Source organism: Montipora foliosa, chromosome 3 (genome assembly GCF_036669935.1).
Source record: "Montipora foliosa isolate CH-2021 chromosome 3, ASM3666993v2, whole genome shotgun sequence".
Lineage (NCBI taxonomy): Eukaryota > Metazoa > Cnidaria > Anthozoa > Scleractinia > Acroporidae > Montipora > Montipora foliosa.
The window spans coordinates 40,605,893-40,633,392 of NC_090871.1; the positions used below are offsets into that span (position 1 = coordinate 40,605,893).

Genomic DNA, 27,500 nt, shown 5'->3' on the forward strand with positions numbered 1-27,500 from the left:
ATTTGGAACGTAATCGGCGCGTGATCTATTGGTGCGCCGTTCCATTCGGTCCTGATGGCAAAATTATACTCCTGATGAAACAGAAACATGAGAACAGAACAGAACATGTGTTTATTTACGGCTGCTTTTAACAAGCGACGGGTCGGTATGATTGGACTGGGAATTAGAAGAGAGCAGCGTTTTGATCAAATGAAAACCAAACATAAGAGACGAAACCGATTCGCCAGCACGGTCGCTTCAGTACCGATCAAGTGATAACTGTATTGTCAGAGTTGCACGAAGAAGCAGGCAGCAGATATAATAAACCACCAGCAAAGCCACCGGCAACATTGACAAAAGCGTTAGAAGATCTATAAGGGGTATATAGCTTGGTATGACACAATAACTCAATATAAATCAAGCAAAAATCCGACCAAATAAAACGGCATACCTTCGGACAAGACTGTCAGCCTCTGAAAATACTCAAGAGCAAGGTCAAGAGCATAACCAGATTCAAACACCAATGCATTTTTTGACCTTCAAATTTCGGTAGCCTGGTTTTAGTTACCCTCTCCCCACTTTAAGAAATATTCTAACAGAGCTGGGATCTGATTCCATTGGCAAATGGTAAATGGTGCTTTGAAAATCAAGCTGTTCAAGTAACACATGACATTTTTGTAACAACTGGTCAGTCCTTTGAGGTGCAGTGTTTACACATGCAGGTAAGCCAAGCATGATATTATGTTTGAACCTGTCAGCGAGCTGTCATACATCTGTTTGGGCTAAGAATCCTTTAAACAGCCACACAGCTGTAACTTCTAAGATTGTCTAAAATGTTTTTTCTCTTGGCAAATTGCTTACTCTATAATCTCTCCACACGATCGTCTCCACGAATTTCATAATCCGGCAACAGTGTGCACTTCTCGAAATCCCCGAATCTTTCCAATCGTATCTCCAGGCACACTCATAAATCGTTCAACTTTCCTTGGAAGAAATGATTTCTTTCAAGGAAAGTGTCCCACAAAATGGAGTTTAGACAGGGGTTTCAATAACTCTTGTAGTACATGCTTGGGCTTATCAATGTAAGCGAAGGTCACTCTTATCTTTTACAAGGGTTTGAGAGAAAATCAAGGCAAAGTAGCAGGTGGTGAGATGCAAATTTCTGAGAAACAGACGGTGGTATACTGCCGGTGACCGGCTTCTAATGAAACCCCTGGTGTAGGTGAATTTTTCGTTTTTTCCCCGTCTTAAAAGCATGTTAAAAGACTAGTTACATGTACTATTAGAATGAGCGAATAGTAATGTGAAAGTAGGGGTTTCAGGCCCTGAAACATTTCTGTAATCATGTTTGCATGAGAAACGAGCCTCCTATATGCTTGTTTCTCAAAGTCCCGAAAACCTTTTGCCGTTTGTGAAAATATTATCAAGTAGCTTGCTTGCTTTAAAAAGCTTTTCTCTTAACATGTTGTCACGAGATAAAAAAGAGAAGGTTGGAGGTTTCACGGATGACTTTTCGTGCCTAAAATATGAGTTTTCTGGACTGTAGAGAAACGTCTCCCTGGGGCCGGTTCCTAATCAGTCCAAAACCGTAGTTGTCCGAAATCCCTAATTGTGAAATAAGATCGGTATCTCACAAGAAACGTTCAAGACAAAAAAAAAAAAAAAAAAAGAAACAAAAAGTATAAAATATCATGTATTGAAGACCTTAAAACGTCTTCTTTTTACTTGAAAAATAAAAAGGGAATCATGACACCGGAAATATTCCTTCCAAAAACGCTGTCCTGGATCGTTTTTCAGAAAAGGGTCTAGTTCTTACCTTTTCGCAAAAGTTACAAGCTTTTGGACAGTTGCGACTCATAAACTGGAAATGATAACGGCAATAGTTCTTGTAGCTGGCATACTGCTCACATCTCTTTCGCTTGTCAATACAACCTGAGAACAAAGAAAAAAAGACAACACACTTATTCTGAGATCGGAATGGAAACACAGGGAGCAAATTATTTTCAAATTAAACGATAAAAAACGAGGTGAAAGGAAGTAAAAGTTCAGAGTCTGGTAAGGTATGATACAGAGGAAAGTAGCTCAGAGTGTTGAAACAACTATCTGTATAAAAGAGTGAAGGGGAAAACTTAAATTGTTCATTTCTAGTACCTGAAAAGTATCTGAGAAAAACATCGTTCGCATATTGAACAGATACGATAATTGTGTTAGAGCTTAGTACCAACAGATGTTGCCATTTTCCCTTCGACATTTCGCTTTCATTGCGTCATCAAAGTCTACAAAACAGTCGTGATTCTGTCCCTGAGTTAAAGTCACAAACTGCTTTAGTTGACCACTCCCCATAGGGGCTTTTCAGGGCCAATGAACACAATTCCGACAGAACAGAACATTCAACAACAACTGTTAAGAATCCGAACTGGCCCGAGGCAAGCCAGTTGGCTATTTACAAATGCGGCCGAGATGTTGAACCAAGGACTATCAGGAACAAATCTAACCAGTGGCCAGAACGTGTCTTGAACCCGGGATCCCCGTATCTCAAGGCAAGCGCCCTAACAACTGGGCCGCACTGCCTTCTAGTTAGTAATGCACTTATTCTTTCATCGTTGTTTTGTGATCAGCGGAGGAAGGAACAGAACGAGGTTGAGTAGTTTGTGATACCATGTCAGCGAAATCCACACATCTTTGGATAAATCACCGCAACTTTCAAGTTTCAGCACTTAAGGACGGTGCCTACTATTGTTATTGGGCACATGTTCTGCACATCTCGAGATACTCGGATTTCCTATGCCTGGTGCTTATTAATACAGGGATATTTTTGCGCGGTTCAAAACTATGCGGAGAAAGCAGAACTTAGAAAGTGATCTCAGTATCCAAAAAGAAAATTGAGGGTAACCACGCATTTTTCAGAGATAATTAAGCTTCAATTTGGAAAAAAAAAACACCAACATTGCTTTGTATTTTAAACCTTTTTACAAATATTGTTGATTAATTATCTTCGAAAAATGCGTGGTTACCCCTCAATTTTCTTTTTGGATTTCAATAACACTTGTTCAGATCTGCTTTTTCCGCATATTCAGTAAACCGTGCATACATACCTTTGAATTAGTAGGCACCGTCCTTAACGCAACGGGCCATCGAAGGAAAAAATATGCATGGTGAAGTTTTACTTATGCGAAATGGAAAATAGGTCGTGGTCGGGGAACGGCTGACTTCATTTTACCCTTTTTTGTAACACCAAGAAAGAGCATCTCTCTTAAGTTCCTATTACAAGTAAAATTGTGGTAAAAGTCGGTAGCGCAGGATATTTAAGTCCAATTAAGCATTGCTAGTACTCCAATCATGAACGCCTTGAATTCAAACGCATTTTGAAATCATTTTCGTATTTCTGAGTGTCCGACAAACGCACCACAAGTTGAAAACAGCAATTTCAATTGAGTTGACGAATGGTATGCTGTTGTTACTCTGATGGTTTGGGTTCAAACGAAAAGCAGTCTTGATTTTAGTGCTTTAGCTGTAGTTAATGATTATGTTTTTCAAAAAAAGACCTCGCGAGCGTGGCAATTAAGTGGACGGAAAATCTGTGGTCAGTTCTCAGAGGGTTAGAAATCGTTCTTTATCTGGGAAGTTAATAAAAAAAAAGAAAAATGTTTTACCATTCTCTGCCTTCTGTGTAGGTGGCTTAACCCTTATGTCATCTAAAAGAAGGAACAAAATATACATAGTGTCGAAAGGATGTTAATTAGAGATGACAACATGATGGATCTGTTTTGGCCACTCTTTTCTTTTCTGTGCCATGACTCGTTTACAGGATCAAATTCAAATAGCAATTTTTATGTTACAAATTTGATGATGATGATAATGCGAAACAAAAAATATTCGGAATAAAACTGAAATTGCCCAACTGACATAAAGAACGCTGCTTTAAAAGTGTTATAGGAGGAAGTGAACGTTCTTGGCTTCAAGAAGCACATATGGCTAACCCAGTAATCCATTTTCCGTCTAAACGCTGTTAAGTAAATATCTCGGCAGATAAAAAACCAGACTATCAAAACAAAAAAGAAAACTTCTTCCAAATTCTCAGATGATACTTTGAACACAATGTGACCGCTATCAAAGCGAGCGCGTGAAGTCACGTGATCAGCTGCCACGTTTTTAATCCGAAACAAAAACCACTATCTGCAATACATTTCGTTTAGTCATATATGGAAAGTTCTTACTTACTTGCACAGAAATCACATGACCTGGGGCAATTGGTTTTCATGAACAAACGATTAGAATCGCAATAATCCTTGTTGTTCAGAACAAGCGCGGGACATACTGCCAGGAGGTCGCTACAACCTGTGGACAAATTGAATAATTAAATCTTGGGTTTAATTTTGTATGTCAAAGTGTGACTATGATCCTAAAGTCGCAACTGGAAGAAGCAGCAGTATTATCCAGTGATGGAGCTGAAACGTTTGAAAAGAAAAAAAAAGGTGTTTCTGAACAGGAGTCCAACCGCTGGCTACTTGTTCGGAAGCTCCACCAGTAGATCCCACCAGTAAGCTACTGGAGACTCCTTCATTGAAGCTAGCGCGCGCTGGGCTAAGGACCTAAGTTTAAGGTGACATAACGTCCTGTCATGAGAGGCAGTCGGTCGGGGGCTAGGGAAGGGCATAAAGCAACAAAAGCTTTTAAGATCTTATGCCTTTCGTCATTTTTTCTCCCGCTCTGACAGACTGCGTCTGGGTCTCCGAGGATCACCCTGCTGTTAGCTAGTACTAAAACAGTCGAAATGGTGGCATTCTCAGAATTGCTTCGAAGAGCGGATACTTAAGGACGCTCGCGCTAATTGTTTGTGCGCAACGTTAATGCGCAGGTAACGCGATTTTAATCTGTCATGCACTACTTCTAGCATTAGTGAAGTTGAGGTTTTAAACCTTTGCAAAAACCGTGGACGATAAGTCTTGCACAGCGTTGGATCAGAGAAGATCGTGATCAGTCAAAATTGATTAAAAAATATTTTTGAAAGTCAAGTAGACTACTGCACGACTGAAATTCGCGTTGTTTTATCAGTCGTGCACTAGTCTTTTTCAAGTATATCTGAAATAATATTGCGACAAAAACGACGGAGAGAAAATTCCAGGCCGTCAAAAGAATGCACGTTTATTCCCGAATCATCATGAAACGCTAAAGAGAAGTGAGCGGGAGGGTGGAAAAGCTCTGGAAAAGGTAACTGATCGAGTAGTGGCTAGTAGTGGCTATTGAGTCAGACATTTTCGGCAAAAAATATTAGACGAAGCTACTTCGTACGAATTGGTAGATTTCTGGTCAGTAACAAATAATAATAGATAATCATGGTAAAATATCTAAGCATGAACATTTTCAAAAAATGTGTCTAATACACATAGGGTCTGTCGTCATACCACAGTAGTCGCAACTTCTTGCACAATTCTCTTTCATAAATTCAGGCCTTGTCTTGCAGAATTCTTTGTCTCTTGCGATGAGATTCATGCAGTCTTTTGGCATTTTATCTTTACAATCCTCATCTGAAAGAAGTACACGTTTTATGAGTGCTCAGAAAAGAGCTAATATATTATTTCGTAATTTTCAGTCACAGCCGAACAAATTCATGGGAACCCCAACCCCACGCAGTACGAATTCTGTTAATCAATGGACAAGTTCACTAATTTATAGAGTTTGAAGCGAGATCTTGCAGATCGCGGAGCCAGCATGATCGACTTGGTACTATTAATTAAGTCTTCAATGTTTCAGTCATACCACATAATTTGCAGGATTTAGGACAGTCTTCCTTCATATGTTCGTCATCACAAGACTTAGGGTCCTTTTTAACCAAAGAGGGACACCCAGGGAGGGTGTCCGAACATCGTAGAATCAGCCAGAGGCAAGGTCAACCGATTGAAAGGGCAATACAAAGAACAATGCATGCGTGTTCGCGCGTTTTGAGGTAACATGTCACAAACGAGTGCGAGTGTTTCATCAGGGGTTCCAAACACCGAGAAGCAGATGAAAGCACTACTGCGAGGTGTTTGGAGTCCCCGATGAAACACGAAGCACGATTTTTTGACATGACTTCTCAACCTTTTTTTACTAAGTACGAGTGTCAAGTGAAGCACATTACGAGTGTAATGTGATGATCTTTTGTTTTATTGGACAAGTAATAGTAATTTGTAAAGGAAATGAATATTCAACATTTGGGTGAGTTTAAAAGGTAGAACTTTACACAAAAGGGTGTGATGGAGAGCTAGTTAGAATCACGTCGTTTTCGCCTGCCTAAAATCGTCTTCCCAAGAGAGTGATTCGGTCAACGAGGCCGTTTCAGTTTCAACTAAATATAATCGTAATTGGACTGTGAGCATTTTCGCCGAATGGCAGAAGTTAAGAGAAGTACAAGTGCCGGTTGCTTTAGATGGTGGTGGACTTTTCAAAGACTACTAACTACACAAGATTCAAGCTTTGCGTGCAGACATTGCTGAAATCGATGCTCTTTCGCTGAACTATTGGGTTTTTATCCCCTGGAGGCTAATGATTAAAGGTAATGCGGACGTTTATTTCTGAATATTCGGGAAATTTAAATGCGTTGTGGGCGGGTAGTATATTTATGTGTTTTTTCCCATAGGTTTATTAGCATAAAGGTTCATTTAAATTCAAGTATCTAGATCAGTTTTTGAACTAACAGACCAATTCGGCTAAATCAATGTTGTACCCAATTCAAATCCTTTTGGAATAAAAGGTTTTGTTCCAAGTATTACCATATCATTTAAATGTGAATGTTACATTATCATGCAAATGCAATACACAAAGCATCTTAGCCCCTAGAGATTTGATTTGGGTACAACATTGAGTTAGCCGAATCGGTCTACTCTGGCGTTTCTTGATCTTTATAAGCCCGGTTTATACATTACAGAAAATTTTTGGCACGGCTCGTGTGAAATTGGCACCGGTGCCAAAAAAGAGCTCTGCAGACTTTGTTTACACTTCACCATTTTTACCGTACCAACATTTTTGGGCCCAGGTAACGTCTCTTGGAGACATGCGCAGTTCAGCTATAATCAAGAAAGTCCGCGTGATATTGGTGGAGAATGAGCCGCCATCTTGAAATGTACGCAAAAAACCCGCTAGCCTATATGAATTAAGGCTCAAATCTGGCCCTTTAAAGTGTTTACAGTCCGAAGCGTGCCGATTTTCTCAGCACCCGTATCATTTTCACCCGTGCTCGGACTACCTCGCGAAGGTCCCAGCACGGGTAAAAATTTTGGTTCGGCACGGATGAAATTTGGTACGGACAGGTTGTTTACACTGCAAATTTTATCCGAGCCGAACCTTTTTTTTTTGGGACCCGTGCCAATTTCACCCGAGCCGTGCCAAAAATCTTCTGCACTGTAAACCGGGCTTAAATTAGTTTCATTGGGTCTCAAGATAAAACATGCACCTGATCAAAATGGGGCACTCCGATTGGCTAATAACCTTATGAATTATTAAAGAGTTCAGAGCTTCATTTCTTAGATTTACTTTACAATATGACAATCACATGTCAAATTCATAGAATTTTGGCCTCGCATCTTTGTAGAAGGTCAAATTGTGTAAATGGCTGTCCAACCAGGGGCAAAGCAAAATTGAAAGAAATAAAGGTACAGTAGAACATGTACGCAAAATACGATAAGCAGTGATGCTTAAGAAATTTACTTGAACGGATTTTAGCTCAAACTATTTAACACTTTTCACTTTATTTAGAAATATTATCAAAAATACAGGACACACAGAACGACAACCCTTACTTACCTATGGGACCTGGTGCTAAAACATCTTTTGTTGTTGTAGAGACAGTCGGTTCTACCGGACGAAGGGTGCTGAGGGACGGATGAGACCCAGTTGAAGATTCTGCAGCTGAAGTTGATTTTGTTATGGAAGTGAGCGAAGTTGAAGAAGTACTCGTTGAAAGCGTTGACGAAAGGATTGCCGAGAACGTCGCAGATGGAACCTCTGTAGAATACAACAAATTCGCAGCATATTGTTTTGTTATGAAAATTATTTTCCTTCGGGAGTACGTTGCTCTTATGAGGGCTTCAAGTGCGCACACATCATTTCAGAGTTACATGGACATCGACCTGATTTCGGTCGGGGGAGACTAAGAACGAAACCTAAAGAAGGGCAAAACATTCTCTCAACCTTTGAGTATATTAGTTTTTTTTTTTAAGGGACCCTCCTCGAAAACAAGAATGTAACTTTAAAATACTGAAAATACATAATGTCTACCACCAAAATTGTTCGAACTTTTCCCAGTGGAAGCGTTTGTATCCGAAATAAACAAATTTGAAAAACGCATGTTTTGGTTTTCAAATTTACCGCCGTCATTTCGAATAATTGTGACGTGCGTGGTTGCCCTATTGTTTTAAAACAAAAGCCCTTTGTGTGAATACAATACAGCAATCATTACATATCACAATTATTCAAAATGGGAGCGCCCGGAAAATCTGAAAATCAAAACAAGCGTTTTGAAATTTCTCTATTTCGGATACGCTTCCACTGGAAAATTAAAAGATGGAACAATTTTGATTGAAAACATGTTCAATGTTCTAAAGTTAAATTCCTGTTTTAGTGGAGGTTCCCTATAAGAAGACGGAGAAATAAATTCATTTTTTAATGACGGCCGCCAACAGAAACTTTTCATTAAAGATCTTTACCGACAGAAATGTTGATAACCCAAATAAAGGGTTAACTGGAAATGAACAAGTTAGGTCTTGTCGAAAGCCGATGTTCAGTTGTAAAGGTTGTGCCGGAGTCGGTAGAATCTGAGGTAAAGAACGAAAGACTAGTCCATTTTACAGTTGTGTGGTTAGTTACCTGGCCTATGAATGAAAGTGAGGCTGGAGTTGACCTTGTTTTGATAGAAACCTCACTGCTTTTCTTATGTAAAGTCTTACTAATTAGCATGACAACAATATCATTAACATACGAAAAGGAGGGAGGTCTGTATCATAACAAGGTCACCGTCCCGACTTTCATTTAAAGGCCGGGTAACTAAGCACACTACTGTAAAAGAGGTCTATTTTACATGGTTTCATAGCATATTACAAAACTTACACCGTTCACCTACCGCAGAAACGGCAAGACTTTCTGCAGTACTTGGCAAAAAATGGAGATGACTGACATTGGTTTACATTGGTAATGTATGTCAAGCAGTCAGGCAGAATATCATCACATCCTGGAAAGATAAAAAAGGTTATGAATGAGAAAGGAAGTTTTAACGCTTCATTAGTAAATACTGCTCCAGCCACTTCCACTGGACATGTTCTGGGATCTCGATTCCTACTAGCTATTTTGTGCAAATTGATAACGAAAAAATGAAAAAAATCAGTTTCGCCGAAAAGGAGTAAGCAAAATCGGTATTCAGTGCTGGAAAAAATACAAGACAAACAAACAAAACAATGAAAACCTCCAAAGATAAGAGTCATCATCGAGTTAACAACTTCGTAGAAATATTTTACTTCAGTCACGTTATCCTTCATAACTGCTGACAATTTTTGGAATTTGTAAAACAAACTGACTTGGGTTGATTGCCGCTTACTCGCACGAAGAACAAAGAGTTGCCTACCACAGAGGCCACAAGTTCTTGGGCAGTACTTGGTGAAGAATATTTTGGCTGACTGGCATTGGCTCGGAGACTCAATCAGTGAAGAGCAGTCTGTTAAAAGGTCCTTACATCCTGCGAAAAGAAGAAAATAACAGAAAAGTGAAAGAGTCATTGTTTTGAAAAAAGATTGACTTAGACTATAGACCTTTACTTTGCTTTGAAAGGTGACAGAGCAGAGTACAGTGCGAATGTTCAATCATGGTTTCAAATTCCATTCCAGCCTGGATATTTGCTTGCTATTTTCATAATTCGTCGGAGTTCTTCGAAGGGAAGGGTAGGAAAGGGGAAAAAGGGCAGGAAAGAGAGGACCTGCAAAGAACCTCTATCTTTTCCCTACCAACGTTCAAAATCTGAACGCTTAATTCTGATTGGCTAACTTTTCCTATGAGTGACACACCGCGGTGCACGTACATTTCATGAACAAAATAGCGGACTAGGAAGGTGATAGTTTTAAGGCGAATGTAAATGAAGTTCTAGAAATCAGTTCTACGAGAAAACGGTTTTGAATTTAGTTAAAAAAAAGAATATGGCAACATGAAGCCATAAGACAGCTCTTCCCGAAAAACCATTTTTAAGTATTTCCGACTGGATACAAAGAGAGCTTCATTTTTAAAATGCTAGCTCTTGTTCTCATAGTAAATTAAATCGCTCGGCGAAGAAACCGCCAAAGAAAGGCCGATTTTCTAGTGATATCACCTCTCGTAAGCATTATTAGTCAAAAATCAAATTGCTGAGATTGAAGACTTGGATTTGTCACCATACAATCTTACTGAAAAGTTAAAATTCTTCGCAACTTTCTGAATGTCCAAGTGATATTTTCGACAGCCGAAAGCGCCATCGACATCAAGTTTGTCTACTACATATGAAGAACAAGGTCGAGTTTTCAAAACGATTGTATCGTGGACGAGTCTCATACAATTGATACTTTAAGAGGAAGAAGATAAGGAAACTACTACAGAATACCCTGCACCCCTCGACGAATCTTTGTTGTTGTTCTTTTGAGTGTGAAAGTTTTAGAGGATTACCTCTCTTGTGCCGTATCTTCTCGATTCCCAGTGCTTTTCTCTCCAGCTCCAAATATACCAGACACATACTTGAATTGCTCAAAGAGATTTTTTTTGTTTCGCGGGTCAAGGGAGAGCAAACAACATTAAATCATTTCGAAGAGTTCTCCACATAAACTCCAACGTGCCGAAGAGCGTCGACCAAAACCAGTTGATTTTTGCATGATTCAATTGAAAATTTGAACAAGTTCACTGAACTTTTAAACCCACACGAATCATATTTTACGCTAAGGCTTATCCCACACAAATGGCATACTTGACTTGGGTTGTTTTCTTTTTGTTTTGGTCCTTTTCTAGCAGCGTTCATAATAGCGTTTGGCGCGAAACTTATGACAGGTTGAAATATGCATACCGTTTGCTCACGTTTTATTGGTTGATAAAATTCATATCAATTAGCAGGCCGTAGTGAGAAATAGGGGGGTTCGTTGCAGTCCCCCAAAACTCCCCTCCTCCTCTTCCCCCCTCCCCCTCACCCTTGAGCCGTTACCGTATCTCATTGGTATCCCGAGATCATCAAGCACTTAAACCATGGGAACCATGTTTAAAATGTCACAGGGTCCCACACAAGCCAAACTCGAGAAATCGATTAAAAACGACTAAAACGGCCTTGAGAAAGTCTCAAAGCTCTGTAATATACAAACTCTTACCAGGCTCACTTGATGGTACTTCACCTACATCGAAAAAAAAAGTAATTTATTTCAATATGGCGCATAAAACAGAACGCGACATGTGAACCCGGGTGACTAAAGAATCCGGGTCCTTAGCTTCTATCTACTTAGAAAATACGGAGGGGACTTATTTAGCGAAGAAGGGAATGACGCATGAAAGCGCGTCTCTAAAGCCTAGTTTTCAGTAGCGACGCAAGCACAAACGCAAACACAAGCGCAAGCAAAACAGCGCTTATTTCACCGTCACGGAAAACGAGCTTGAGACACAAGCATAAGCCAAAGCCCAAGCTCAAGCACAAGGATAAAAAATTTTCCTTTTCCTTGTGTTGCGTTTCTTTGCGTTGGGCGAAAACGAAACACAGCATAGGGACAAGGAACTTTGTCACGTCCGGCCAATTAAAGCACTCGTTCCAGATTCCCCGCGTCTGAGCATTTGAACAAAATGGCGGATGCCGTGGTTGATTTTGATGCCGACGTTCGTTTTCTCTAGCATAAGCTACTTATTTTTCTGCTTGTGCTTGCATCGCTAGTGAAAACCAGGATTTAATGAAAATGTAATTTTGCATTTGTTGCAAATTACTTCAAGAAGATTGCATTGAATCAGCTATAAATTGTATACTGGCTATTCAACATCGGAATCGATAGTAAACGCCATTAAATAATGCAATAAGGTTTCTAGAAAGGCTTCCATTAACCTTGAATTTGGTAGTTCCAGAGGACGGAAAAGAAATGTACTTGGTTGAGAAACGCAGCTTCAGAGTTTGGTGATCCAATGTTTTGCTCATTACGATATGGTCTTATGACGTTCCAATCTCGACCCCAGAGCTCTTCTCTTGACCGAGGGAGAGAAGAGCTCTGGGGAACCCTGAAACAAAGTGTCTTCTCATTGGTTTTCGTGAAGAACAATCAAAAGCGTCTTTAATTGGTGCATTCATGTTAGCAAGAGGAGTGAGCAGGCGCCGTAAGGTTCAAATACTGCCAATTTTTGGCTATAAGAACCCTACGGCGCATGTTCTTCTACGCAGAGTTTCCCAGAGCCTTGGGTCGACCCGAGGCTCTGGTGATGAGAATGATCACGTTCTTATTCGCGTCGACTTCGTCGCCACCGAACGATGTAGAAACTACTATAGAAAAAACTAAAAATAGCAAGGCTGATATAACGGTGTTCAAAGGAATGTATTAAATATGTTCCTTCACCGTTATATCAGCATTGCTCTTTTTAGCTTTTTATAATATTTAAATCGCTAATAAGGTCCTTCACTAGGATCCGGTGATTCTGTTTTGTTACTCTGGTCTTTGCTTAGAAAGTTATATTAAAAACACCGCAGGAATGGATCTGTATGTGCGTTAACGTTTAATGAATTCCTGTGATGTCCCTTTCTAAAAGACCAGATTAGAACCAATCACTCGAGACGTAGATAACAAAGGAGAAATGTCCAAATGCTGGATAACGATCAAAAGAGGCGAATGAGAGACCTATTGTTGGTCAATCAACATAGCGGCGACCGTGACGTAAAGTGCAAGCCATACATTCTTGGTTTTCAATCACGTGATCAGCGGTTAAGTGACGTCATGTGAACAAAAAAACCCAAAAATTTTGACATATGAACAAATATGAAACATTTTAAGGTTCGGTGAGGCCATGACGTCAAGTTAGTTTCTTGTGATTGGTCATCGAGCTCCTGCGGGAATCTCATTCGAAGAAAATTCAATCTAAACAGAAATCGGTCTGTGAAAGGCCTTCACTGGAATACAGGGCTGTTGTTCGCTCCTACTCATCATGAGCTCCTGGTAAGGTAAATGAAAGATTCGCTCTGACCAAAGACAAACTCTCGAAACGTCAGCTCACTGACAAATCTTTTCTTATTGAATGGTTTAGCATATAATACGCGTGGATATTTCTTTTGTGCCCTGAAGGAGCAAGGAAAAATACGAGCAACTGGCAAAATGTCCCCACGTATTAAATGTTAAACCATTCAAAATGGGATTTAAGGGCCTTATTCGCGCGGCAGCCATATTGGCCATAGACAATAGATTTCGTACCCCAAGCCTCGAGTTCCCGGAAATGTTTGGGAACGAGTTTCGATTGGGAAAAATAAAAGTTTTCAATCCCTCGGGACTCAACGTGGCCGCCCTGTGATTAAAGCAAATTATTCCACTATTACGCCATTGGCTTCTTCTTGCACTGACGGAGAATCATCGTATCGATTGCATAATAAGGCGCGTGCGAATGACGAAAACAACAGACGAAACCATTCAAATATCCTTTATTTGATTGGATAAAAGAAATGGCGAGTGACAAGCAGCGACAAGCTAAATTCTCAGTCTCATCATGATGAAAACAATTTTTTTCATTGAAAAAATCCCGTTCCGTACGTATTGGCTCTGTTCTAAACCAGTAAAACCGGGACAATACAGTGTATTACAGTCTCACAATATGCGCGTTCTCTTGACCAAATATGTTTTATGGCGTAATAGTTGATAATTTACCTTTATCAACTTGTTTGACGAAACCAAATTATTTTCAGAAGACCAGAAGCCTTTTCTGCAGTCACATATAGAACATTCCGGAAACAAAGCGACTTGAGCGTACGTCCAAGTGTTGGACAATGTGGGTCAACTGATAATCTTTACAAATTGCCAGCGACTAAGCCTTCTGGACACACGCTCGAAAGAACGAAGACCACTTCTCTGCCTGAAGAACACCCCTGGGAGCCTGGGAGCAGGCGACTTAAAATTGTGCCTTCAGTATTGTTGAGCATTTCCTCTTTTTACTGCTAATGGGTAGCTCAAACTTCGACGTCATTCAGTTAGATCCTGTACATTCAATTCCAACCAAACAGTTGCAAAGAGTTTGTGTGTAAGATGAATCGCAATGGTCTGACAGTAAAAACACACCGTAATGCTTCAAAGTGGGGAGCGACTAGAATGTTTCTGATGAAGTTAAAAATTGTATAACTTAAGACCACCTGTTTGACATCACATTGGCTTACTCACAATAATCGCATGTTCTAGGACAATACTGCCTTGTGAGTCCGTTATGCTTTCCACACTGGCTGCTATCGAAGTAAGAAGAGCAATCCTCCAGTTTGTCTTCACATGGCTTGCCTAACAAATAAAAAGATTTTTCCAGAATTATCTCTTCTCCAGGGGGCTGAGTATGGCGTAAGGACGTGGAAACCTAATTTCATTCAGTTTAAACCAACCAAGTCTCTCCCTCAATGAATGAATTGCCAGTAATCTGATCCGTGCTTTATACGCTTTTAAGGGTTGTGGGATCGCCAGGGGGCAAACATTGCAAGTCGCTGTGAGAAAATGTATGGCAGAAACTTATTCAACGTCCGAAGAAACGCTTTTGGAGAGAGACGTTTTTTTCATCACAGTTTTATCAGAAATCGATTTGGGCAACGTTGACGTGCGGGAAGTGTAAGCTTTTGTTTGAATAAATCGTGAAATATGAGATAAAATTTGCTGATTAACTTCCTTGCTTGCGTAAGGTTTATTGTGAAATGGTCTCTAAATAATACAAAATGAGGAATAAATCTGGAGGAAATAACTCAAAGCTTTTTCAGTTGTATTTACGAGTGTATGGGCTGGCTTTTGGCCTTTTTCTAAACTCAGAAATTCAAAAAAATTGGAAATATGCCTAGTGGCGATCATTGTGCTGTGTGGGGTTGTGACAACGATCGAAGGTACCTAGAGAAGCAAAAGATTCTTCCTCACGTTGGAATATTAAGATTTTACTTGCCCAGGAATAATATGATGTTTTGTCGTGGGCTAGAGCGATTAATCGTGACAAATTCAAGGTTTCGATGAGTACAAAGGTCTGTTGAAATAATTTTTTACGAGGTTACAGAGCCTCTGAATGCCCCACACCAACTTTAAACATAAGAGAGTATGATTGTGGGAGTACTAAAACCTCAAAGATCTGCTCCAAAGATCATATCTACCATAGTTAACACGTAAATATACAGCTAAAAAGGCTTTATTGTGTTATTTCCTCCAGATTTGTAGCTAATTACGGGGTTTGCCAGAATGGCAATCCCAGTCGGAAAATGTGTAATATTTCTTTGTTTTTTTATTTTTCATTATTATTATATTATTTTTTCCGTGTGGGTAAAATTCTTGCCTGTCACTCCCCTGCTAAGTGGCATCTTTGTGCATAGAGTCTTCTGTGCGTATTTTGTTAGGTTTGAGGGGGCTGGGGGTAATGCGTAGATTTCTCTGGTGCACACAGAAGAACATTTATTTAACATGCAATGGCGTCGAAAGTCATTGTAACGCGAATGGCGTTTTAGTGGCTCTTTAAACAAAATATACCCTTATGGAGCTCAAGAATGGAAAGTCAATAGGATAAACAAGACAAGCGGTGAAAAATAGATATCTGGAATCTTAAAAGCGACAAGTAATGGACTTCGACAACAATCTTTCGCCCGTCGAGCCGAAATCAAAGTGAGCTGTATTTCTAATATTTTGCGAAGTGTGCTGTTATGTACAACACTGAAACCAAATGAAAAATTCTCTGGTAACTCAGTATGGGTTCAACAAAGACAGAGAAGGATTCCATAAAGTGGATCTGTGATTTCTGTTGTCTGGCTATTTGTATTTATTTGTACCAGAAACCAATAAGGGTTGAAACGTGTAACGGCCTTTGTGTGCTGGGAAACAAGCTTCTGAATATTCAATTTGCTAAGTACCATATTTGGAACAACAAGAGAGAAACATTCAACCAATCAGTTCGCAAGAACACCGTGACGCAATACCACCAATGTTCTCGTGCGAAATTAACTGGAGCGAGGGGTTTCCGAATATGGTACTTAGCACTGAATATTCGGAAGCTGTGAACGCGCGTTACACGTTTCAACCCTTATGCGTTTCTGTTTGTACTCAACTCTGCACAGTCTTCCGGTAAGAATTGGAAATTTCACAAATTCTTGTTAACCTTCAATGGCGTCGAAAGTCATTGTAACGCGAATGGCGTTTTAGTGGATCTTTAAACAAAATATGCCCTCATGGAGCTCAAGAATGGAACGTCAATTGGTTGAACAAGACAGGCGGTGAAAAATAAATATCTGGAATTTTTAAATTGACAAGTAATGGTGGTTGACAACAATTTCATTCGTCGCCGTTGGATATCAAGTGAGCTTTGTTTCTCATATTTTACTAACTTGGTATTATATAAAACACTGAAATCAAATGGAAAATTTTCTATGGATTTAATAAACATTGAAGGAATCGAACGCCTTGAATGCATCACAGTGTTTACTGTTTGATTTTGTATTCAACTCTGCAAAGGTAAAAAAAAAAAGGAAATGTGACAGTGAAGAGTTATTTGAATGAAAGCTTGTTGTCTCTTATGTGCTTCATTATTTACGGTCAAGGTTCTTTCGAAAAGGGTTTGATGTGCACTGTCAGAAATTTATTTAACTGCATAAGCTTTGTGAGACTTGCGACACGAATTGTGTGTCTTGTTTGCACACACGAAATTGAAATAGGAAGGGTTTTTGCCTCTAATAGCAAATATGTTGTTTGTTTCAATAAATGCTTCGCTGGAAAAGTTTTTGTGATATTTCCAGCCTTTGTGAATTTTTACATCATGTTGTGTAATTTTCGAGCTTAACAAATTTCATATCTGGGTTGAAATGTGATACGGCAGTGCTCTGTAAGCAGCGCGTGCATAAGTCACGAGAGTTTCAACAAAAAATTGTGACGCTGATGAATAATAAAGTAGCTGCTCAGTATTTCCAAAACGATGGAATTACCTGGTGATAAATAACCTCGTCTTGGAGAGTAAATTTTTGACTTTGCAGAAACAATGGGCAACCTCAAGAGTTGGTCGATTGTGATCTTTGTGTTGAATTCGCACATTTCTTGTCAAACTTTATAACACTTGAAAGAAAAAGAAAACTAACAAAAACAAAAACCTTGTATCTTGCTATCATTTGACACAGATGCTTCACTGTTTGTATAGGTAATCGCATGGGGCCGAGTAAAATTAAGGATTAATATCACGCGTGTTTTCAGAAGTTGCTGAAATTGCCCGAGTCGCGCAGCGACGAGGGCAATTTCACCTAAACCCTAACCCTTAATAACATAGCGGGCAAAATTTTCTTAACACTGTTAAGGCACCTCAAAAAACAGTCAGCTAAGCTGAGTTAAGACACTCGTTCGCTCGGAAGCAAAACAACTGACAAACAGACAAGCAAGTCAACTTGCTCTTTGTGTCCAAAACGAGTATAGATGATTTTTATTTACATCCACTCGAGAGGAAAATACGAGTTTCATTCCTGAACAACAGTAACAACGATTAAACCAAATGTTAAGCTTCAATTTATTTTATTCACCTGTGATGTAGAGGTTTTTACCACTTGCAAATACGCATCCGTAAACATAGCAAACGGTTTGTCCAAAAAAATCCACCAAATTTGAGCTACTCGTTCCTCCCGTCAATGGCAAATTGTTCTGTGACCTTTTTTGTTGAGCTGCAAGATGTCGTGGTAAACTGAAAGCCCTTGACGAAAGGAATCATTTTGTTTTTCAACCACACAATCCCGCTACGCCGGGCGCCATGTAAGCCGATCCAAGTTTTAAGCTTTTCACGAAAAAAACCTTTTGCCCTTGTTCTTGTCACTCAAAAATTCAAATTTCAGATCATCTTTTAAAGCCAATTCTTAAATCTTTATGCCTTTTCGGCGAATGCAGCGCGAATTAAAAGACAAACTTCGATGAAGACGAAGTTGTTTTGCTCAAACAGAAGAAACCAACTGAATGTGGAAGAGATACGTTCAGCCAATCAGGAGCGAGAATTTTTGGCGCTCGACCAATCGTGAGCGAGTAATTTTGCCCTCTCCTCAAGCAAAATTAAGAAAAAATGCCCTCTTCATTGACCAATCAGTATTCAGTAATTTTGCCCTCTATGTTATTACGCGGGTAAACACGCCGCGGTAACTTGATCACGGCGCCCGCTGAATTCGATGTCACATTCGATTTTGCGATTTCATTGTGCAGCCAAAAGTACAATAACAAAATTGAATGTAGCAAAAATCTCCCAAAATGTTTGTTGCTGATGGTTACTTCTTATATTCGCGGTTCAAAATTAATGTTGTTTTCATGTCGGAAATTTTGTGCTGATGGTAAAATGTTTTATTCTCGATCGACCGTCCTGAAAAATTCCTTCTGCTCTTCCTAAAATCTGTGTATCAATATTTATTTACTTTTGCATCAATATTTTTTTTGCATAAAGCAAGGTAACAAAATCTTTACCTTACTTAGTTCGCATTTTTGAGCGTTACAATAGAATTGTGTTACAAAGTTGTATATTTCTTAGGTCACCTACCCAGATACTAACCCCGCCGGAAAGGGATTAACGTCAGTGAACTTTTGTCGAAAAAAGCGTTGATCTCTCTCCAAAATCGTTTTTTGGACGTCGAAATAAGTTTCCGCCATACATTTTCTTACAGCGGCTTGCAATGTTTGCCCCCTGGAGATCCCACAACCCTTTGCGTATAAACGGGGATCGATTGCTGGCAACTCATTCATCGAAGGATTATTCTTAATTGACAAAGTTGGACCCTGAAAGCTTAATAGGGATCATGGGAAATGAACATATTTCTTTTAAAAGATGAACTCCAAAATCTGGACTCTCAAGACTCGAACCTGGGAACGTTTGATTAATAACCCCTTCAATTAACCACCACCATTTTTCTTCCAAATGCTGCTGTAAATATGCATTAAAACCCGGTAAGAAGCAAGCTTACACAGTGAAAAATTTCGGTTACCAAACTTCAAGAGAAAGCTAATAATTTTAAAATCAAGCCTTAGCCTTAACGTTATTCAGTAATGATCAGTTTTTATATTACTTTATTAACTAACAACTATCACCATCACCACAACTATCACCCCGTAAGACCTAAACTGGAATATGGCCATAACCTGTGGTCACCTTACATAGTTAAGTTCAGTCTATTAAAGTTCAGTCCTAAAAAAAAGGCATCAGCTCGAGGCTCTGGGGAATAAATGTAAGGATTTGTATGAGTTTAATCCCCAGAGCCTCGAGATGATGTCTTTTGTTTAGGACTGAATTTTAATATGTCGAAATTGGTCTATTCGTGTGATCTTTGACTACAAACAGACAATATTGAATGGGGAAGGCGATCTTTTGGAAAATTTAAAGCGTGGTACAAACAGCCCCGTTCTTTTAAGCTTAAAAACTGCTGTACAGACACAATGTGTCAACTTATTTTGACGCCGATTGTAGATGCGATACCACAGTAAGAGCTTGCAGAGAACATTGACTGTCAAAAATATAAACTTTGGTGGTAGCAGTTATCAGTGATCAAGTTTGAGCTTCCAACTGAATAAATTTGGCAGAAATGTAAGTATAAGTGATCAAACATGTGTTTAGTCACCTTAATTCATTAATTAAAGCAAATTGTTATATTCCCCAACCACTATTAGCAGGGTTGTATTTAAAAGCCGGCAGCCGGCGAAGTTCGCCGGCTTCTCTGTCAGGTTTCGCCGGCTACTTTCATTGTTTGAAGAGTCAAGACTTGTAGAGGAAATGATGTTTATGAGGTCTAAACTACTTGGGCTCAATACAAATAAAAATTTGCAGTGCCTATCTTTTCTGAAAACACATAAAAGACTTCTGACTCAAGGGCAGTTTAAAAACGTTATACTTGAGACTTTCGTTTTGAAAAAATCTTGCCGCGGTGGCGGGAAAGTAGGAACAATATGATTTGTTGTCCGCCATATTGGATTTCGATATCTTTAAACAGCCACCGATTGTATCTTACTTAGACAACTACACAATTCTGCATCGGTGACAATTTTACCTCTTATTTCGATATCAACAGAAGAGGACGCAGAGCCTGCCTTGTTCAGTGCTTGGCATGAGTATTCACCACTGTCAGAAACTTCAACTTTTTCAATAACGAGTATGCTACTGTCACCGTTTTCAGTGATATCGGCCCATGGAATCTTCAAAACGTTATTTTTTTTCCACTTGATTTGCGAAGTAACTTCATTGGTTTTGCAAGTCAATGTCAGTTTATCCCCTTCCAGCATTGTGGGATATGGGTTTGGAGATATCTCAGCAAAGGGAAGTTCTGAGATTAAAATGGCGGAATTCGGTGAGATAAAAATCCTCACAAAATCCAGCCCATTGCTCAAATAAAATGAAATCAGTGTTAATAAAAGGAAAATTTCGACTACAATATAAAGATAATTCCGGTTACCAATCGCTGGGAAAGTAAATGTAACATAGTTTCATGCTGCTCCACTCAGCTTAAAATGAATGCACTTTTAAAAATTACGATTAAAGACCACGTTTCGATACTTCTGCCTAGTGTCTTCTCTAGGGGTGATCTAAAGATTTTATACTACTCCTTTCATAGGATCACTAATGAGCGTCACCTCTTATCAATAAGGTGTAAATAGGTGTAGGGTAAAACTTGAAAAAACCGCCTTATGCAAAGGAATATTGCTCTTTCATGCTCCTTTAAACGCACGCCAAACTGACGTTTGGTTTGTCCGATATTATACTCACGTTGGCAGTCATTGCAAGGACTAGTATACACAGCGTACCTGACACATGTTTACACCTCATTGATAAGAAATAGCGCTAACTCGTGTCATGTAAAGTTCCATCTCCTGGGGAGGTAGGAGGTCATTTGATACTTTCTCCATCCTTATACTTCCTAACAGTAACATTTTTCTTTTCCTGATTGGTCCATGTGCAAATATCATCTAAATACATTTTTCTCTGTCGTCCTCTTGCTTTTGTTCTTTCAACTTTTCCTTCCATTATTACACTTAGCAACTCATCGTGTCTCATGAAATGTCCAAAATATTCTATTTTCCTTTCCTAATTCGTGTACAACAATGTCCGGTTTTTACCAGCCATTTGCAACACTCTCGCAAGCTTCCTTTTCCAGCTAATGTTGATCATTCTTCTCCAACACCACATTTCAAAAGCCTGCAATCTTTTCACCAAGTTTGTGTTTAAGGGCCTACTGACGTGTTTTTTTTTTGGGTGAGTTTCTAAGGATGTAATGGTTAAGTAATTTGAGAGAATTTGGCATTATTTTGGTCAGTTTCCAACTTTGGTTCCCAAATATGACGTCATCATACACGCCAATGCTCACGTGACCACTAAAAGAAAACTCTTAATTTTTCTACGTGCTACACAATTTGGGTATTTAATCAGTGGTTTGATAATTTGTCTTCGTTTTTGCATCCAGGCAAGCATGGTTTTCTTTTTATTTTGAAAAATGTTCTTTTTAAAGAGATAAACGATACTGAAATATCCATAACATGTTCAAAAAAGATGATTTGAAAAGAATCAATGCTTAGCTATATTCTGAAATGGGGATGAAACGTGCCATATAAAAAAAAGTGAAAGCACTCCTCGTGACTGGAATAACGTTTGCACAGATTATACGCACATTGAATATATTCAATCCAACGTCAGACTTTAAGGTAAAAGGTTTATCAGGGGCACCCAACGAGAATATAGTTCAAAACCACTTAAACATAGCATTGTTAAACGTATTTTCGTATTTAAGCGTAGATATAGGCATATTTTTATCCCCTAAAAAATTTCATCTGTTCGGATTCCCTAGCTGAAAGTCTAGTGATCCGAAAATTATAGGGATCAAAACTTACCTTTTCGAAAATTTCAGCCAGATAAAAGGCTCTCGAAAATTCTAGGTGACCTTTTTAGGGTAAAAATCCGTTTAAAATGGGCAATTATATGTTTTAGATGTCCGAAAATCCTAGGACAGGCAGGCAAGCAAGGAATTTTACAACAAATGTTTCGAAAATTCTAGATCTCAAATCGTCTTCCGAACAGATGTTTTCCGAAAATTGACGTTGGGTGCCTCTAGTTTATACTAGCCATCCAGTGAATGCAATTTTTAGAATGATATTATATTACATCAAACGATAACAGTATCTCATTTTATCACATTTTAAACGTATTGTGGATTAAAAAAAATATTCATGGACTTGCATGCTAAAAGAAGGTCTGAATAAATAGCGAGGAGGAAACATAACATTGCTCCAATTCTTCAAACACGCAGCAACGCAAACAATAGCAAACAGTTAGGTACCGAACTGAAAAAAATATGTTTTCTTGCTCACTTAAAGTAGGCAGTTGAAAATTAACGAAGACACGGAACTGGCCCTACTAATGATGAGAGGCTCCAATACTTGAGTTCAAAACCCCAGAAATTGTCGTCAAGTATGTTGTAATCTGACAGATGTCTAAAGATACCAGAGGCTCATAAATGAAGGGGTGGCTGTAAGCACGAACCCTTTTTTATTGTTTAAACATTTTCCTCAGAAATAAAAATAACGTTGTTCAAGAAAACGTTCAGCTTTCTCTCCTGCTGTAAATATGTTTTTGCTCTCGAAGCATCGACTTCAGAAAATTGTCATCTAAAGTAAATATGTTGTCCTTGTCTTTGTTGAGGCTGAATATAAAAATCATTGCTGCGGATCGACGACTTTCTGAGGGTCGTCTCTCGTTTGTCGACACTTTCCCTTATTAGTGCAGTGAAATGATCAAGAATATAAATTGAGATATCTTGTGCAAATGGGTAATATTTTTTTATAATAAGCTTGCTATTTAATTTTTTGTTTGTAATGAAATGTGCCCGAAAAAAGGATGTCAATGAGACGGAAAATCTTTTATGACTTTTAACGGGCAGAACTTTCTACTAATTGCTTAATTACCTCATTTTCAGAGCAAAAAAGAAAATTGCCTTTAGATTCGATGCAGTGAAAAACACAGTAGTTCTTGCAATGCTGACGCAATCAAAAAGTGCAGTAAATTTTAAGTACACAATATAGACATCTAAATCATTTTTAGAAAGAGAACAAACCGAGATATTAGCTCCGAAAAGATGAAAGTTCCAATCTGTTTTTCTTCTGTCTGTTTATATCATAAGTAAATGATAAAAAGTTTCATATCATCATCACTGCAAAGTGTACATTAGATACACTATTCTTAAGAACGAGTTGTCAGTATAACTTCGGTTGGAAAACTCTACGTAGAATAACACAAAAGTCACGTTAATGCTTAATATTTCAAGCCCTGCATCTTCGAATAAAGTTCTGGGTCATTGAAAAACTAACGATTGTTGATTAGATGTCTAACATTCGTTTTCAATGTACATGAATGATTACAAATGTCGCGCAGTTTTCTTTTCTTTTCTTTCAGAATGTAAAAAAGCTGTTGACAAATCAATTAAAATTCCGTCAAGTAATATATGCACTGTTTGCGTTTCTTTACTTCTTTAATCCAACATGAGTAATTTCGTGAATCGTCGCTAGTTTTTTCGGTTTTTCGAGTTTTGTTTGGTTTTGTCAATTCTTTGACTAATCACTCGTGTTCTACCAAGGTGGTGGAGTCAAACTTGTTAACAAATTTCTTCATTACAGCTTAAGTAAGTCATTTGTTATTCCTTTGTTGCTTGAAATCTTTAGATTCCTTCCACTTAAATCCTTTTAACACTCTATATTCCACAAGAACCCAGTTGACAGGCCTGCCTAACCATTTTACTGATTCGAATTCGGTACGCTGTTAGCTAGACGAGCAAAGTTAAAAAATACAAACAGACATTTGAAAACTTTCTCTTATTTTATGAATACCATTAATTCGGTACCTAGTTGAATCACTAGATTCCTCACCTTGAGCTAGAGATCCAAAAGTTTTCAGATGCTGAAACGCGACGCCAAACAGCCATAATTTCAGAAGCAAGCGTTTTGAGAGTGTCATGTCTTAGGAAATTGTTGGTCCTCGCTTGTGTGGCTTTGCCATCTCTAGCGATATGCTTGACTAAATGCAAGGCCCGCCAAAATGTCTCATTATCGTCTGTCGGTGAGTGTTCTACAATAGCTGCCAACCGAAGTCACTTCCTCTTCTGGAGTGCCAAGGATATGAGTCACGACGAAATTTTCGCTCTTATGCAAACTTGCGGTTCGATATTTTAATAACAAAAGGTTTGAATAAGAGTCGAAAACTTGATAAGAATATTTATGCGTCTCGTGAAAGCTGTCAATATTCAGATTATTGTGATTTAATTGTTGCCCCACATTGCTCCTGTTATGTTTTGCACGTCTGGTAAACGGCTTTTTATTGTCAATGGTATTGGATTGTGTTGAGAAAAGTGTTACAATAAGATGATTGCAGTCTGCAAATGGGCTTACCACTGAACAACTTTCTAATGACATTGGGTTCGATGTTTAGTAATGACCTTGTTTAATAAGTTGATACAAACAATAAACACAAAGGGGAGGGGGATGCATTTGGGTTGACCAGATGAAATGGACCATATCTTCGTGTATTGCTCAAGTGGAAAATCCTACTTCATACGCTCAATCCCATCATATCAAACCAACGTTTGGTCTTAGCAAAAACGTTTGTGGGTTAGCTTTGTAGTTGACCGCTAGCACCCAAATTGGCCATCGCTCGTTGGAAGTTGTGTTAGCGTGACTGTTTGAGATATTATGCTGGATTTTTCTCGTGTCAAATTAAATTATCCTTGTTTGTGGACTTCTTGAAAGTAAGTTTGCTCACCTGTGTCCTGTGTTGATCAAATTATTTCGTGCGCCTTTCCTGCCTGTAAAGTCTGTGACAGACTATAAGGCAAGTGTTATTAACTACTGGCCTTTTTTGTTTGTGGCGTTGTTAACATGTTTTGCCTTGTCTCTAAAATTTCAGCCCAGTCAAAATGGTTTTGAGTAGTAGGCAAGATAGTTCGGAGTAGTAGGCATCTGGCCCTTGCCTGGGATGGGGGGTTCGGGGCATGCTTCCCTGAAATATTTTAAAATTTTGGCTTCAAATGGTTGTATCTGGTGCATTTTAGGGGTAAACTCAGCCTCTCTTTTTCACTTTACAGATAACAACACTCAAGAGCTTTTTTCCTGAAATACCTGTTATTTTCCACCAGTAGCTTTATTCAGAAAGTATGAACATCTAGTTGTTCGATATAAACGCGACCATTTGCAGTCGATAAAGGTAAGTTAATAGTCAAAATAATGCAAACCAAGGCGATCCTGAAAACTTTCTCAAGATGATCGGCGCAAAAAACCAGACCAAAGGAATTCGAAGGATTTGAGTTTATTCGAATCTACCAATCGGTGCAACGCGACCATTGGGAACTGCGAGGAGGGGCTGGGAACTGCCAAGGATCGCGTTGCACTGATTGATAGATTCGAATATACTCAAATGCTTCAAATTCCTTTGGTCTGTTTTTTTGCACCGATCAAGTTGAGAACGTTTTATTATGGTTTTCAGGATCCATTCGCCTTTCTCGGTGAAATTTTTAAAGACGACGAAGCTCAAATTCTGCGAAGGTATGGGGATATCCCTAATCGATCGGATGCTAGTGTTTTTAAGGTGAGAATTTCACTGGTTTGGTGGCAGTTCTAGCTTAAAGTGGACTAGGTCTGGCTGCGGCGGCTGATTGCTGCCTGCCTTGTCTCCTTGGTTAGCCAACCGTCGAGGTCAAATATTCCTCTTGCAAAAAAGCGCTTAAAACAGCAAGAGACGGCGAGAAAAACATGACACATGACTCAGTTAACATTTTCGTCAAACTTTTATTGAATAGTTTGCTTTAAATTCTGTATATTGGAGCAAATTATAACCACTGTATTGTTCATCTGTATTTCTTCTATAAATAACAAAAGATCGATGCTCAGATTTCAATGAACGTCCCTCACAAACAGACGGTGGTCTGCCTGTGGTGCGGGGACATTTTGGTGAGAAATTCGCCTCGAGAGACCGTGAGGATAAAATCAAGCATGTTTGATATTTTTGGACTCGCGAGGAAAATTCCTCATTGTGTGCGGCCATCGTGAGAATCGAGCTGAGCTCAGTCAATCAAGCATCCAAAAAATACATGACATTCTCATGTGACTTCAGTGGTTCAAGATAGCGTTGGAGGAAGAAATTCCGACGCTACTCTGATGCCTGGTGAGAATTCCATGTATTTTATTGGATGCTTGATTGACCGAGCTCAGCTCGATTCTCCCAATGGCTACACACGATGAGGAATTTGCCTCGAGAGGCCAAAAATATCAAACACGTTTGATTTTATCCTAACGGCCTTGCGAGGCGAATTTCTCACCAAAATTTCCCCGCACACGTGAGGAAACGGCCGAGGCAGCGTTTGCACGAAAGCGGTTCCATTTGTAACCGTATCGTTTTCCATGCGGTTACACCTTCTGTTTACACGAAATCGATCGAAACTGTTGCCGAAACCGTGTCGATTTGAAACCGCTGCCAAAATTGGAGCGTTTTCAAAACGATACGGTTTCATCTGTCGTGTAAAACAGTGAAACCGCATCGATTTGAAAATGTTACTATTTTGGTGCGAAATTTGCATTGTTCAATTCAAAATAGTGAATTTGGCACATAGTGCAGCACTCGCTTATAACATTACGACTTTGATTTCCTGGCGAAAACGGTTTCGTCCAAAGACTTCCAAACCGCATCGATTTTGACGCGGTTTCGAAGTAATGGAACCGTGTCAATGTGAAAACCGCTTTCGTGTAAACGCTGCCTGAGCAAACCGTCTCGCGAGGCAGTTTGCTCAGCAAATTCCCATGCATAACTTACAATGCCAGACCAATTGTTTGGTAACTATGGACGTAAACAGTGGATTACAACTTCTACGCAAAAAACCTCCATTCAACGGCGCTAAATGTTACGTTTGAACATAGTTACTGTGGATGGTTTGAACCATATTTTAGTAGGACTAAAACTGAATTTTAGGGACTGGAAACCAGCAAGAAATACCTTTCTCTGGAACATTGCGGGTATCTACCCTAATGTTGGGAAGTCTGTGGCGTTGCAAATAGCAGTTTGATGAGATAATTCAGAACTTCAAGCTGTCAATTTTTTTTGCCTCACGTCTATTATGCAAATTTGCGACGTTCTTGTTGCCGTCGCCGTTCTTAACGACACTCCACGTATTGTGACCTGTTTACAATGCAACAGTAAGGTATGCTTGAGCAGTGATATCCCCTGCCCGAAACACAAGTGTATTTCATAATCTATGTGTAGTTCCTTGTGATGGAACTATTCTCAATCACATTTGCATGTCTTTCCAGCCGTTCAAAATATTGCAAAAAAAGCAAGGTTGTTCA

At 39.1% G+C, this 27,500-nt stretch overlaps 1 protein-coding gene across 2 annotated transcripts in view; it reads right to left on the minus strand.

Annotated features, from left to right (window-relative positions):
* Positions 1 to 24,386, minus strand: part of LOC137997423 (uncharacterized) — a 27,632-nt gene extending 3,246 nt beyond the window's left edge. The window contains exons 1-12 of one of the 2 annotated variants that reach the window (XM_068843397.1): positions 24,039 to 24,351; positions 20,180 to 20,452; positions 14,343 to 14,453; positions 11,325 to 11,348; positions 9,575 to 9,685; positions 9,077 to 9,184; positions 7,762 to 7,962; positions 5,385 to 5,507; positions 4,201 to 4,317; positions 3,633 to 3,674; positions 1,796 to 1,911; positions 1 to 71 (exon numbers count right to left, since the gene is read on the minus strand). The exon at positions 1 to 71 is cut by the window's left edge and continues 116 nt beyond it. In XM_068843397.1, the coding sequence (XP_068699498.1) occupies positions 1 to 71; positions 1,796 to 1,911; positions 3,633 to 3,674; positions 4,201 to 4,317; positions 5,385 to 5,507; positions 7,762 to 7,962; positions 9,077 to 9,184; positions 9,575 to 9,685; positions 11,325 to 11,348; positions 14,343 to 14,453; positions 20,180 to 20,452; positions 24,039 to 24,126 (1,385 nt within the window). In that variant the 5' untranslated portion in view covers positions 24,127 to 24,351. Of the gene's footprint in view, positions 72 to 1,795; positions 1,912 to 3,632; positions 3,675 to 4,200; positions 4,318 to 5,384; positions 5,508 to 7,761; positions 7,963 to 9,076; positions 9,185 to 9,574; positions 9,686 to 11,324; positions 11,349 to 14,342; positions 14,454 to 20,179; positions 20,453 to 24,038 lie in introns of both variants that reach the window. The other variant, XM_068843398.1, reaches the window with a different exon arrangement.
* Positions 24,387 to 27,500: the final 3,114 nt, after the last annotated feature.